Source organism: Phoxinus phoxinus (assembly GCF_949152265.1).
Source record: "Phoxinus phoxinus genome assembly, chromosome: 24".
Taxonomy (NCBI): domain Eukaryota; kingdom Metazoa; phylum Chordata; class Actinopteri; order Cypriniformes; family Leuciscidae; genus Phoxinus; species Phoxinus phoxinus.
The window spans coordinates 4,651,051-4,665,769 of NC_136899.1; the positions used below are offsets into that span (position 1 = coordinate 4,651,051).

Here is a 14,719-nt window from a genome sequence, read left to right on the forward strand (position 1 = left end):
ATACAACAGAGGAAATAAATTCATAAATCCTAATTCTTCCCAACCCACAAGGGTGCAGGCAGATCCTTTATAGTTAGGCCAACAAACACACCCGCAGCCAATGAGGTAACACTGCTATCAAGGTAGACGCTGAAATATATTCAGAGGGAAAAAAAGTGTCAAAAAAGGCCCATGTAATTTTAATTACACAACATGGCTCACTGCCTTTTCCTGCTTTACTTTTTTACTTACTTCTATTTTTGCCCGAGTACAAATTGATCTTCATGCTGGATTTTTTTCATTTTTTTTTTTTTCATTTCGCACAATCACATTCGGTTATCTGTCATATGAAAGATATCTGCCTACAGATTCAAAGAAACATTTGATGCATCGCTTAAATCTCTCACAAACGCCAAAGCCAATCAGATGGAGAGGATTCAGTGGCTTTTGTTTTCATTTGGACATTTTCAGTTAATTGCAAATATAATTCTGGAGTCATCGCATCAAACGGTCGGTGCTAAAAATCAAACGTTGCTCTATTGTGTGTAATCTTCCTGCCATGCTCCTGATTTCACTTGCATTTCTCCAACACACACACACACACACACACACACACACAGAGCGCTCTGTTTTCCTGGACTACTGTTCAAAAGTTAAGTAATTAATTACATTCAGTCTATCACCAGCTGCTCCACAGCAGATGGAACATTTTTAAAACCTTGTTGAATTAAACCCACAAAATTCATTTGCCTGGATTAACCAAGTGAAGTTTGTGCATGGATGGCTTTGTGCAAGGGGTTCAGGAAAAAAAAAAAACAGGTAACAAGATGTTACACGGGTACACAATTACCATGTGAGTGTTTTGGTGTCGCATCTCTTGATTTATTGGGCTAAAACGGCATGCAAATGGCAGCGTGTTGATGTTCAGCATTACGAAGCTGAACCGAAGTGTTAATTCGAGTTGTACTGCGAGTTTTACTCGTGGTTGGATGTTTTCTAACAGATGAGTAGGCGTAAACGAGCGGGTCAAAAGGTCATGAAGGTTAAAGCCGAACCCAGATGACCTTCAACAAAGCCGAGGCCGGTTTGTGAGGAAGAGAGAGTGTGTTCAGCACCAGTTTGGTAAACAGCACCATGGACAGTTCCCTGGTCTCTCACATGTTGCGCTCCTGTAATGAGCCTGACAGTAGAAGATAAGACATCATTCACTGACTTTGCTTTATTAGCGGTGAATGACAAAACTAAGAGTTAAATAATAAAAGGGGATGCACGTAATCTGATTTATTCGAGATTTTGGCTTTAAACAAACAAAACTACTGTACTTTAGTTAAATGTTCTGTTAGATGAACGAAATACTGGCATTTTCACTAAAATATTATTTTATGAAGATTGTCTTTACATAATACAGTACAAAACTGCATAAAATCAATGTAATTGTTAAAAAATACTTTGACTAATTTTAGATTACAAAACATTCACTAAACGAGGTGTTTTAAGTAATATTTTTGGCCTGAGAAAAAGTTCTTGTATTGAAAGTGTTCATCAACAGCGATGTAAAATATTAATAGAAAATTAACCTGTTGACCTGCCAGTGACTCCAGAATTAAATTTCAATTTAGAAAATTCAGCTCACGTGTGAAGTTAAAGTGTACTAAAATAACTTGCTTTATAAAAAGCCATTGCAATGATGCACAACATAAACACTATTCATTTCGAAGAATGAACATTTCCTTCATGCACACATCCAGTTTTAGCTCATCTAAAAGTTTCAAACGTAAACCCTCAGACAAAAACACAATGCTAAAGTCTGTTTTATCCCTGACGCCACATGAACACAGATCTGAGCTTGCTTTCCAGGTGGCAACCTCTAAAAACCAAACCGAAAGCAAATGCCGTACGACCTAAAGTCAGCAGGATGGAAGGCAGCGCTAACGCAGCCCGAAGCCTGAAAGTTTGAGATGAAAGACAGGAAGGGCTGTGTGTGCTCAGCTGCTGTACCGAAAGCCCAAGCTTTGTGCTAACACACAATGCTAACACGTCTAAGACTCGCTTAAACCCTCCGGCACACGCACAGGGACTTTCATTTAGGTAGACAACATCTACTGTTATCTGTGTGATTAAAAATAGGTCATTCTTCTTCAAATACACAGTTTGAGCTGTCTAATCTGCCCTTGCGCCCTCTGAATCCTAGAGCGAACAGAAGTCGCTTTCAGCGAACAATAAAGCTACTCTCAAAAAAGTACAAAAATAAATCAAAAATACAATAAAAGCTAGAAAAAAAAAAATCTGTTTTACTTTTTAAACCAATTAATTAAAAAGCGCCTCTTTTATTAAATAAAAGATTAAGTGAATGTTACAACTCTAAATTCTAATTCCCATTCAAAACTTTTCTTTTGTACCAAGCTGTCAACAGCAACACATCCTGTCAGTTGAAAGACAAACGGCTCGATTTGATACCCAAACACCGACCACAGACGGCTACAGCTACTGTCACATCAACAACAACAAAATCGAGCGTAGCACCAACCTACTTGACTGCTGCTGAAAGTTAGCTGCGGATTGTGTGGTCCCTGCTCGGCGGATGCTCTAGCGCTGGAGCCGGTAGCTTTTGAAAGGTAGTCCCCAGGAATATGACACACTATGTCTGTGACAGCCCCGAGATAAGCACCTGCGTTCTGCTCTCTTTCTACGTCACACCTCCCTATTCACAAGCTCTCAATATGATGCACATTTGCACATCAACAGCAACCCCTCCACTACCACACACACACACACACACACCACTCCACTCCCACATCCGCAAAACATAAAAACCGGCGCACAGAGGGGAGGAACAGACAGGTTTTTTTCTCTCCACATGCACACACTGATTTATCCTGCTCTTCCTAACATGTGCATGCAGGTGTGTGTTTGCGTTGAATTGCGTCCCTTAAAAAGATAAACTTTCACGTATATATTGTTGTGATGGGGGTTTGGGCATATGTCCTTCCAAACACCCCCCCCTTTACCCCATCCCACTCCACCCTCAATCTCTCCTCCCCCCATATCAGTTACCATGCAAATGAGATGGAATGTCAGCCTTCGGTAGCAGATGGTCAGAGATGATAACAATGGCTCAACAGACCAGTTTCCAATGTCTGCCACTTTATTGCTACGGAAACAACAAGCAGAAGTATATGTAATGAGAGGTCGGCCTGGTGGATGTTTTTTCCTTATTTGCACTCCATGCCCTTTCTGAAATGAGTCTTACCCCGGTTTTATGCTATTATGTATTGCACGAGCGCTGCCGGGTCATTCTGTGAAACGGATGAGGTGATTTTTAACAGTCATTTTGTGAGATTGGGAATTATTAATCAGATAAATGACAGTGTTAATAAATTGCAGTGTTAAAGTTGGCATGAAACGTAGGTTATTATTGTGACATTTGGCCTTAAAGATGAAAAATGTTGGGACGCGACTTGATTTTATTCATCAGGAACTGATTGGTTCGTTGGATGGTTGTGGTTTGCTATTGGTCGATCTCATGTGAGTGACAGGTAGCCCCGCCCTCGCGCCAGTAAACACATCATCAGAGAAGAAAGGAGATGGTTCTGCAAGAAGGAGGGGAAGTTATTTTGACTAAATGAATCTAATGCTGATATTTCCAGCACGGTCTCATGAGAAGAGGAAAGATACCAAATCTAAGCCTAGACCAACCATAGAGCCTTAACCCTTAAACCTCAAAACCAAAATTATAATAGGAAAATAAACTATAAAAGTATGTTTTAGTATAATCAAAATGGTACAATCTCATATAATTTCAGCAAGTCGTACAAACAATTACGAGTTATCACGCAAGTGGATATTTTGACAAATTGAAAAATGATGAATAGTTCACGATTATTCACTGTTTTACTATAAAAAAATATTAGTAACATGGTTGACATTTTAAGATTAGTGGATAGAGATTATATGAAAGGTGTGCCTTTTCCAGGCTTTAAATTATTATAATTTGTTTTAAGTTTATATAACATAAAAAATGTGTACTCTTTTTCTTATTAATGATTTTTTTATAAATTGCATTGTACATAATTATGCTTTTAAAGAGATAAAGGCAGTTTTACCATTGAATTTGACCTTAAAAGACATGGATATTTCTCAAACTTTTCAATGATCACATTTATTATAAACCTATGTAGACCTTATGTAGCCCCGCCCCTTTTCAGCGCTGCGCTCGTTGTGTTCGGTCTCGCGGTTTGTATTTTAACAGCATGAAGCTAAGATCTTGCGGATTTATGAATGAACCGCTCGTTTTAAAACCTTCTCGGTCCACTGACATCCACTTCAAATATTACAATGTTCATGATAACTGTAAATCCACTAATTACTCCAGCTAATTACTGTTCAACGGCGATGCCATAGAAATATACAGAGCTACCGCAAAATCAGAAGTTCAAACACAAAATTCGAAAGATCTTGTTTCTCTGGTGCATATGGTCTATGAAACAAACTGTCTCCTTCTGACAAAATATAACCACAAAAGTCAAAACGTTAAAAATGTGTTATAATCAATAGTGCTATAAAAGCGATTAATCGCATCTAACAAAAGTTTGTTTATATAATATATGTGTGTATATATATATATGTGTGTGTGTGTTTATATATATATATATATATATATACATATACATATATGCACACACACACGCACGATATAATAATGTATATATACACACACACACACACACATATTATAGAAACACAATCTTTTATGTTAATTAATCGATTAATCGATCTGACAGCACTATTAATAAATTGTTTAAATAATACATTATATGTATGTACATTATACATTAAAAGTTACTTGATTTTGACTGATACATTTAACGCATTTTAAAGCTTTACCCAAAAGGGATCAGCTGTCCTACAATGGGCTATATCTTACAGGGACACAAATGTCACTGGTTTTGTAGAATGAGCCGGCCCGTGGGTTTGATGTTGTTTGGTGGCTTAGAGAAGCAGGACTAGTAATTACTGGAGTGATGAGGTGTAATTTCTCCCTGTAGACTATCACTTTTGAGGAAGGTTGGGTAAGGGGGGCCGTCTGGAGGACACCGCATTTACAGGGTGTGACAATAAAAAACCCGGCGGCAATGATGTCACGGCACTCCTTCAGCCCGCTGACTTTTGTAAATACACACGCGTGCAAATGTACACCCATCGGCGAGAGCAAACAGCGAGTGAGCCTTTAGCAAATAGAGTCCGGATTACAATGACAAAGAGCGCCACACTTCTGGAGGGCGAGGAGAGGGTTTGAGGGGGGACGCCCATGGCCAAGTCCTCAAAATGAGTGAGGGGCCCACAAGATGCTCCCATCTGACGTGTCTCCGCATGTGTGCGTGCGCGCGTGTATCCCTGCCAAGACCCTTTCAACCCCCTCCTTCCCCGGGTTCAGAGAAAGCTCATATCTGTTTTGTTCTTCTCTCAAGAGGATAAGGCGCAAGCATAATGTCCGGCGAGTTTTTCATCAGCCGAGCGTGAATTTTGAGGAACAGAGACAGAAGGGCAAGTCATTACAAAAGGTTTGGCGGTTGATCTTGTTGTAGATTTCATTTGAAAGTCTAATTCCGCAACTGCTTTCGGGGAGGTTTGTCACTTCTATATGTGTGAGGGGACAGATTGCGTGGCCGTCGGACGCACTTACAACATTAAACTACATGTTTCTTTCTTCCGTAATCTCCCGCAACACAAGTGAGGAGTTGTCGCTACAAGCGTCTTACTTAATGGAAAACCTGTCTCGGGTGTTCTCGAAGATCCAAAGACCGGGCAATCTGATTTCCAGAGCATTCGGTCAAGACGTCGCTGATCTCTCGTAATGTGCCGAGACAGCTGGCGAAAGAAAAGAACATGACACATAAATAAGTTTTAAAAGGGATCAGCTTTGTTACAACAGTCTTGATGAATCAAAACATCAGTGGACATGCAACAAAGAAAATCCTTGCACTTCAATATTCTGTTGTTGAAACTAAACTATAATATGTAATGGTCCAGAGCATCAGGAAGTGAATAAAAGTGCATTCTGGGTGTTTGATTTGGGGTTTCATAAAAAAAAAAAACATGCCACAATAGGTGTATATTAGAGGGAAAATTAGAGCTAAAGTGGGCGAAATGAAATGACATGTCACACAAAGGTCTGCGTTTTTTAAAAGTACACTGCATGTTTGGAGAAAATGTTTGATTGCGTTTATAAAAGTATCACACTGGGTCACACATAATGTCTAAAAGCTTTTTGCATTAGTCCGCCAATTATGTAAGCAAAGTTAAATGCATCTGGAACCTGTTGTTTATGTGCCTTAGTCAATCCTACACGCGCTGTGACAAATAACTCTATACTTTAGATAGAAATGCTTACTGTGCCACATTTACTGCAGTATTTTGAAGATTGTTCCAAACATTTTGAGGGCTCAATTACAGCGCTCTAATCCAGTGAGCTCAAAAAATATGTGACAACAATGTGGACATCTTTCGTTGGCCTATTAGCACCTAATAGTTGATGAAAACTGAGAATTATGTTGTTTACTCACCCTCATGTTGCTCAAAAACAGTACGACTTTCTTTCTTGTGTGGAACACAAAAGGAGATTCGCACTTCTCTGTTCCATACAGCTGAAGCCTATAGCGACCAAGGGCTGTCAAAAGGGCTCTAAAAAGAACAAAATTGCACCATAAATGTAGTATTTATGACGCGTGCACTGTATTTCATATCACTTGAAGTCATACAATAGCTTGGTGTGAGAAACAGATGAAATTATTTGGTGAAAATCTTTTTACATCCACTATAGTTGACTAATTTAATTGATGCTTCGGGCATATTCATACTTAAAGTTTTGTGATTGGCTACAAGACCTGTGGAGAGATTTTTAGATTTTCAGAGAATACATTTTAAAAAAAAATAAGATTTGAAACATTTTTTTTAAGACAGCTAGGAAAAAAAGCTTGATATTATGAAGACATGATTTAATAAAAGACTTTTATATTGGTACTGTACTGAAGCCAAACTAATTATTCAAATATTATCGAAAAAATATTGACTTTGAATTTTAGTAAGATTTATTTTTTACTTTTATTCAGTAAGGATGCATTAAATTCATCAAAAGTCACAGTAAAGATATTTATAATGTTATAAATAATAGATTTATATTTGAAATACATGCTTTCTTTTATTAAAGAATTCTGGAAAAAAAGTATCACGGTTTCCACAAAAAAAGCATCATGACCGTTTACAAAATTGATAATGATCAGAAACGTTTCTTGAGCGGCAAATCATCATATTAGAATGATTTCTGAACGATCATGTGACACTGAAGACTGGAGTAATGATGCTGAAAATTCAGCTTTGCATCACAGAAATAAATTACATTTAAAAAAAATATTCACATAAAAAACTGTTAATTTAAATTGTATTAATATTTCACAATATTACAGTTTTTACTGAACTTTTGATGGAGCCTTGGTGAGCAGAAGAGTATTCTTTCAAAACTTTACAAAAAAATCGTACAGACCCTAAACTTTTGAACGGTAGTGTAAGTGTATATTTTTCCTATAGCCACTATTATACAGTGTTTGATGTATAAACCTGAAGAAAAACATTTTAAATTAAATTTTAATGTAATATTTGTATATAAAATTAGTAAATTAGTCCATAAAACCTGGGCTGTAGTTCAGGGGTTTTCAAACCCGGGTCCAAGAGTGTTTTGAGGTATTTTTTTATGGCTGTAAAAATTCATTTTGTGACAAATGATAAAATGATAAAAATTTGTCACAAAATGCATTTTTACAGCCATAAAAAAAATACCTCATAACACTCTTGGACCCGGGTTTGAAAACCCCTGAACTACAGCCCAGGTTTTATGGACTAATGTACTCATTTTATGACGCTTTTTTTCTCATTTTGGTACCTCGACAGCTCCAGCCCCAATCCATTTTGATTGCATGAGCAGCATGAACATTCTTCTAAATGTGTCCTTTTGAGTTCTACGCAAAAAAATAAAGTTGAGATTTGAAACAACACGGGGGAGAGTACTATAAAGTATACTATGAGAGCACTATAAAGGCCTAAAAAGAAAGGTTTCACACACAGCGCCATTGTCATGACAAACTCCGCTTTGCTCAGGTGCAGCAAATTGTCTTAACAAGGCGCATAATAAGTGGAATGGAGTCCATCTGTGTCCACTGATAGTGTGTCAAATGGTTTAAAAACACCTGTGAGAGAGACTCACCTGTCCATGCCTGCTTTCTCAATCAAAGCAAGAGCGTCCTGAGCAAATGCTAATTATAGGATGCCAACCAATACCTGGAGAACAGCTTGATCAGATTAAAATAATTCGCAGATCATTGGGTATTTATGAAAATGTCAGTGACACTGACTCCTGCGTTTTGATTCGAGGTTCGCTTCTTGGAGTCTATAAGGTTTCGAAACTATAGGACTCACAAAGTGCAACAACCTCCAGGGATGTATGCGGTGTGTTGCTGTGGACCTGGTTAACAAGGTGGTCTCCAGCATCGCCTGAAGTGATTATCTATGCCTTCCTAACTAGGTGCCTCCATGGACCTGTTGGCAGAATAGCAGATGTGCACTCATATTTGGGTAACAGAAATCCAAATTCAGTCTAGATGCAGTGCAGGAACACTCCATTGTGTTACACATCTGCCCAAAATAAGCAATATCACTGAAAAATCAAGGAATAGTTCACCCACAAATAAAAATGGTCATTATTTTCTCAGCCTCATGTTGTTCCAAACATGGATGACTTTCTGTGGAACACAATTTTTTAAAAATATATAATGAAAACCCCAAATTCAAAATTAGAATATTGTGAAAAGGTTTTCATAAGCTGTAAGCCACATTCATCAAAATTATAACAAATAAAGGCTTGAAATATCTCACTTTGCATGTAATGAGTCTATATAATACTAGTTTCACCTTTTAAGTTGAATTAGTGGGAAAAAAAACTTTTGCACGATATTCACATTTTTTGAATTTCACCTGCATATATATATAATTTTTTTTTAACATTTTTTTTCATTTATTTTTTCATTTTTGGATAAACTAATCCATTGAATAGTCATAGAGATACTAACTTGATCATGATTCAGGATCGTGATCAGTAGCTCTGATACAAAACCCTAGTGGGATGCATCCCAACAGAAATAGAACCTCATAAGGGTTTGATTTGCAAGATTATACTGTAAAAATTACGCTCCTCGTGTGAATTGCATTGAACTGATTGCATGAACTGATTCCAACACTGACATGTGATGTTAGCATTCTGATAATACAGCCTGACACTCAAATAAAACAGAAACCTCTCTGTGAAATCTAAAGTTAACATTTATAATACAAACTGATATGATTATTATAGTATCCAGTTTCTCTATGAACAAAGAATTTAGCTTGACCCGTCTCATTAAATTATTAAATAAGGATATTTTTTATGTGTATGCATTCTGTGTTTGTCTTGTGGGTTACACTTTATTTTGATGGTCCACTTTAGACATCCTACTAACTATAAGTAACTTTGCAACTACATGTTAACTAACTCTCATTAGAGTATTAGTAGACTAACAGACTTTTAGTAGACTGTTAATTTAGGGTTCGGCGTTAAAGTTTAGGAATAAATTGACGTGTTGTTGCAAAGTCAGTAGAATTTCTTTTGGGGAGCATCAAAATCAAGTGTTATCAGAAATTCAGCAGCTAATACTCGAATGACTGATAGTTGCAAAGTTACTTATAGTTAGTAGAATCTCTAAAAGTGGACCATCGGAATAAAGTGTTACCCAATTGTGTTTATTGCGTTTTGTATGAGTGACAGGTGATGTAGAAATGTAGACCACACCAAATTACCCCATTGGGAAATTCATAATGTACTTTGGCTCAAATAATTTATGAAAAGATATACATTACAAAGTTAAAATGCTATTTGCAGATTCTTGTTATATCTGAAATGTGGTTGTTTGTCAAGTCTTTTAATGGATTATACTTTCTAAAGGTGCAAATGAGTAGATAAGTATGCGATTACAATTGTTCATTAGATCATATAATGCATTATAAGGTGCATTGTGAGGCATAAATAATGCATTACAAAAATAAAACCTCATAATGCATTTTATTTAAATGTTTATTTATTTAAAATTTGCTTCAAGTAATGTGTTACCCAACTTTCTACTCAACATCTGCACATTTTCACTTTATACACTGTGTATAATTCATATTTCTCTGACCTTGTCCACCATCTTGGGTTAATTTTTTCAGTGAGTGTGCTGCAATGCATTATGGGATTGCCTTCTCCCTGAACTAAACTGAGATATTTTAAAAGGCAGCATTATTTATCGTCTAGGTAGTCAGCTCACTGGGATTTGGAGTAGAGCCAGACAAAGTATAGGTAAGTTTCTGCAAATGTTATCACATGATATATATATATGCATGATCTAACAATACAATTTCCCTATAGCAACCTTCCGCACCTCTTTAAAAACAATAAATAAAAACACAAGAGGAAGCGAGCGCAGTGGACGTCAAGGATTACCAAATGTAAATGAGTATACTTTGATGTTGACTGTGTGGGATGGGATAAGATTTTCTTTACTGTGGGATTTACTGATTCCTCAACTTTGCAATAGCAGAGGTTAATCTGTCTTAGACATATTGTACAGCATTTTACATGCGCAATATATCCGTGATATTAAAAACTCTTCGAACAAACTGTCTTTCTATCACGTCGAGATTGGTCTTTAATACTGGAGCGCTACAATGGCGTGTTGAGCCCGCGCTATTCAGTGGCATACTTGAGAGTCCAAATAACCCTCTTATTAATGTGGATGACAATGTTTTGATTGCATCCAATATGGCACACTGAATCAGCATGCAAATGCCCTTTGAGCAAAACAAAGACATTGATTATGAGGTAAGTTTCTTCGGCACAAGTAGCCCGCTTGGTGTGATTAATCGGCCTGTGCCATTGATTTCCCTTTGTTTAGATCTTTGCTAACTTTTCAGGAGATACAATTATAATTTGTTCGCTAACAATAAATCCAATCTAGCGTGCTCAAAGAAAACCTTAATAAGGTCTTCCATGTTATTTGTCCTTTCAACAGCCAACTGAATACATCTGAAGAGAGCAGGGGAAAAACAGGTCGCTCTCCTGACAGTGTTGATTTGTTTGTTTGAAATGCGCTTCGACAGTATTTCCAAACAGAATGGAGCCTAATACAGGAGAACTAGACTGAGGAGATGAACGCCGAGGTGACTGGAGATGTTTGAATCATAATGGCACAAGTTCAGATCCCGAGCCAAAGTACAGGTATATATTTCACCTATTTGGTTAGGCTCGGCTTTGTCACGCTTTCGCGGTAACGCAACAAAGGCATCAGATACATCAGAGTTCGGGCGATACAATGTACTATTAGCATTTGCAAGTCAAATGCACGTGTTCCATCAAAGTACTCCATCAAAGAGCATTTGCGACGTTTCTCAGATTTAGTACTTTGAAAACTCACCCCCACCCCAGATACGGAGAGTCTCTCTGACTTCTCGCATCATCTCTCCAAGACACTGATAATACGATTTCAGTGTTTCTTTTTTTTTTCTTCTTCTTTTTTTTTTTTGCTGTTGAGAAACAAACTGGATTATGAAGAGATCACTACATAAACAGCTTTCTAAAAGGAGCCAGCTATTTTAAAAGAGGCTGAAGGAATGCAAAGAGGGATTTAAATTTTAATTTGAATTTATTCCAGCAAGTGAAAGGTTCTTTTGAGAGGGGATTTCGGCAAAGATGATGGTATTTAAAAGTGATAAACAAGCATCTAAACCTCCAGTAAAATGCAGACATTTCTTCTTCTTTCGAACACAGAGGCGAAATAGGGCTTGCTATGGTCACAGCTGTCAACCCACAACAACACGAAATGTAAACTGAAACATCTTGCAGAGATAAGCATTGCAAGCGCGCAGCCTTCAACTGGAAACTTTCTATGCCGAATGCTGAGCATTACAGGAGGAAATGTGTAGTTCATGTCAGGGTTATTTTCGGTAACTAAAACTAAAAATGTAACTATTCAAAACATTTTTGTTGATTGAAAAAAACCCTGAAATAAAATAAAATATAAGTATTATATGTTGTAGAAATGCTGCCTTAATGGCAAAGAAGTTGAAGTGCTAAGCTAGAAATTAAAAACTGAAATGAAAAATAAAAAACGAAAAGTGACAAAAGTACATACATTTACTAAAATTTTTATAAAAATAAAAACAAATATTAAATCTAAAAAAAAAATATATATATATATATATATTTTTTTATATAAATAAATAAATAAATATATATATATATATATATATATAAAACACTGGTTAATGTGTGCCGGATAGCCCACTTTGAGCAAAAACATGCAAGAAAGATTGTGGATTTTGTGTATCAAAATCTGAAATTCAGTATGAAGAATAAAAAAAGACATCAACATGCATTTTAAATGCACTATTAATCAACTTTCTCTTTCACAATGACTAGTCATACTGGCAGAAATCAGTAATCCCGAGCACAGAGACCCATGAAAACATGGTATCTACTATAAGCAACTCTGGCTTTTCGCACACTGGTCACAAGCAGCATAAATTGTGAGTTTAGTGCGTATGTGACATACATAGAACACATACCACACAAACAAAGAGTTACATCATGCTGTTGCATGGTTAATCCGATCACGGCCAGTCTTTATGCCTTTGCTATCTTCAGCAAATGCCGCCAAAAGTGGCAAGTAAACCATTTAACAAGAGTCTAAGAGAATGATTACAGAACCAGGACCGGATACGATTTCACACTGCTGGATTGCTCAATCGCATCTCCCAAACAGGCTTAAAACTGGAGAAACACTATAGGGCATCACTTTTCCCCAGTTTTGCAAATATTCTATTCTAAAGGATGCCGGGAAAGTAACTTTTGAGTTGGCAAACTGGATTGTGCACGCTTTGAAGAGCATATCACAACAATATGCTATAGCCGACAAGTAAAACAAGCTGAAAAGAAGCCTAACATAAACTAGTGATCATTAGGTTAGAGAGGGTGCCATTTTGTGATGAGTGGTTCTCAACTGGTTTTGCTTCACAAACCAGATTTGATATGGGACGTGATATTACGACAAACTGCAAAGACTACACAACATGCTAATTATTAAAAGGTAATATGTGAAGTTTTTCTTAGATGCTAAAATATTTTCTTCTATTATAGCTACAAATTTAGTAATTCATGGGTGAAGGTTCCCCAAAAAGCAACATTGTTAGAGCATCCCAACACAGCAACGATGACTGTGACTTTGGGGCGGGACTATCTTTTTTTCACCAACCAATGGCAGATGGGACGATTGTCTGGGTAAATCTGTTTAGAAACAATTATTATTTTTGCATATATATATATATATAATGTGCATGTTAACTAGCTGCTTATTAGCATGCATATTACTAGGACTTAGGCGGTTTGTTAGTACTTATAAAGCACATATTAATGCCGTATTCTGAATGACCTTATTCTACATCTCTTAATCCAACCCAATATATACTATATACTGTGCTATACACACACATTTTTATATAAAAAATATTTTAAATGCAATATATTTGATAGTATATATATAATGTATGAACTTCAAATAAAAAAGTCCATGCATGCTCCAGTTTATTAAATTCTCAGGAATTATCTTTTCCTGACAGAACAAGGTTTGTCTGGTCTCAGTTCACTTTTTGCCATCCATTCCTGGATTTAGCCAGGCAACTCTCCTGAAAGCACAGAACAATTGGTAATGCAGGGTGATGGCAATGACTGGAGCATTGTCTCAGGGGACAGCCAGTTTCAATAGGCTCGGAAAGGCAATCCAAAAGGTGCAGATGACAATGGCTTTGTTGCTATTTATGCAGAGCAGATAGCCGGGCATTGAATCAGGCCTCCCCAGAGCCACGAGAAAGACCTCTGAGAAACGTACAAACCAGGTGATAGGAGGGACATGTGCTGCGGTGGATCCAGCCACTTCCCAACGGAAGCAGAGGCAAAGAAAGTTTGACGAGAAAGTGCAAAAGAGAAAAATTAAAGACATGGACGATATTTAGGACTTCCTTCTAAAGCCGTCTTTCTGAACTTCTCCTCAGAAACACCAGGAGCCTTTAATGGAATTTTCATTTGAATAAGTTATTGTCCTTTCTTTCTTTCTTTCTTTCTTTCTTTCTTTCTTTCTTTCTTTCTTTCTTTCTCTTTCTTTCTTTCTTTCTTTCTTTCTTTCTTTCTTTCTTTCTTTCTTTGCTACTATACTGCAATAAGGTAAACAAAACAAAAACATAATAGACTGAAATGTTATTTATCTACCTATCCGTCCGTCCGTCCGTCTGTTTTTCCATCCATCCATCCGTCCATCCATCCATCCATCCATCCATCCATCCGTTTTTCTATCCATCCATCCATCCATCCATCTGTCCATCTGTCCATCTGTCTGTCTGTCTGTTTTTCTATCCATCCATCCATCCGTCTGTCTGTTTTTCTATCTATCCATCTATCTATCCATCCATCCATCCATCCATCCATCCATCCATCCATCCATCAATCCATTCAACCATCCATCGGTCTGTCTGTCTGTCTGTCCGTCTGTCTGTTTTTCCATCCATCCATCCATCCGTCTGTTTTTCTATCTATCCATCCATCCATCCATCCGTCCATCTGTTTGTTTTT

At 37.1% G+C, this 14,719-nt stretch overlaps 1 protein-coding gene across 4 annotated transcripts in view; it reads right to left on the reverse strand.

Annotated features, from left to right (window-relative positions):
• The window catches only part of st18 (ST18 C2H2C-type zinc finger transcription factor), a 63,432-nt gene that overhangs the window by 45,979 nt on the left and 2,734 nt on the right, over positions 1-14,719 (reverse strand). For 2 of the 4 annotated variants that reach the window (XM_079601603.1, XM_079601602.1), the window contains exons 2-3: positions 6,543-6,660; positions 5,739-5,847 (exon numbers count right to left, since the gene is read on the reverse strand). In XM_079601603.1, coding sequence (XP_079457729.1) covers positions 5,739-5,847; positions 6,543-6,660 — 227 coding nt within the window. Of the gene's footprint in view, positions 1-2,510; positions 2,573-5,738; positions 5,848-6,542; positions 6,661-14,719 lie in introns of those variants that run through there. The other 2 variants (XM_079601605.1, XM_079601604.1) reach the window with 2 other exon arrangements.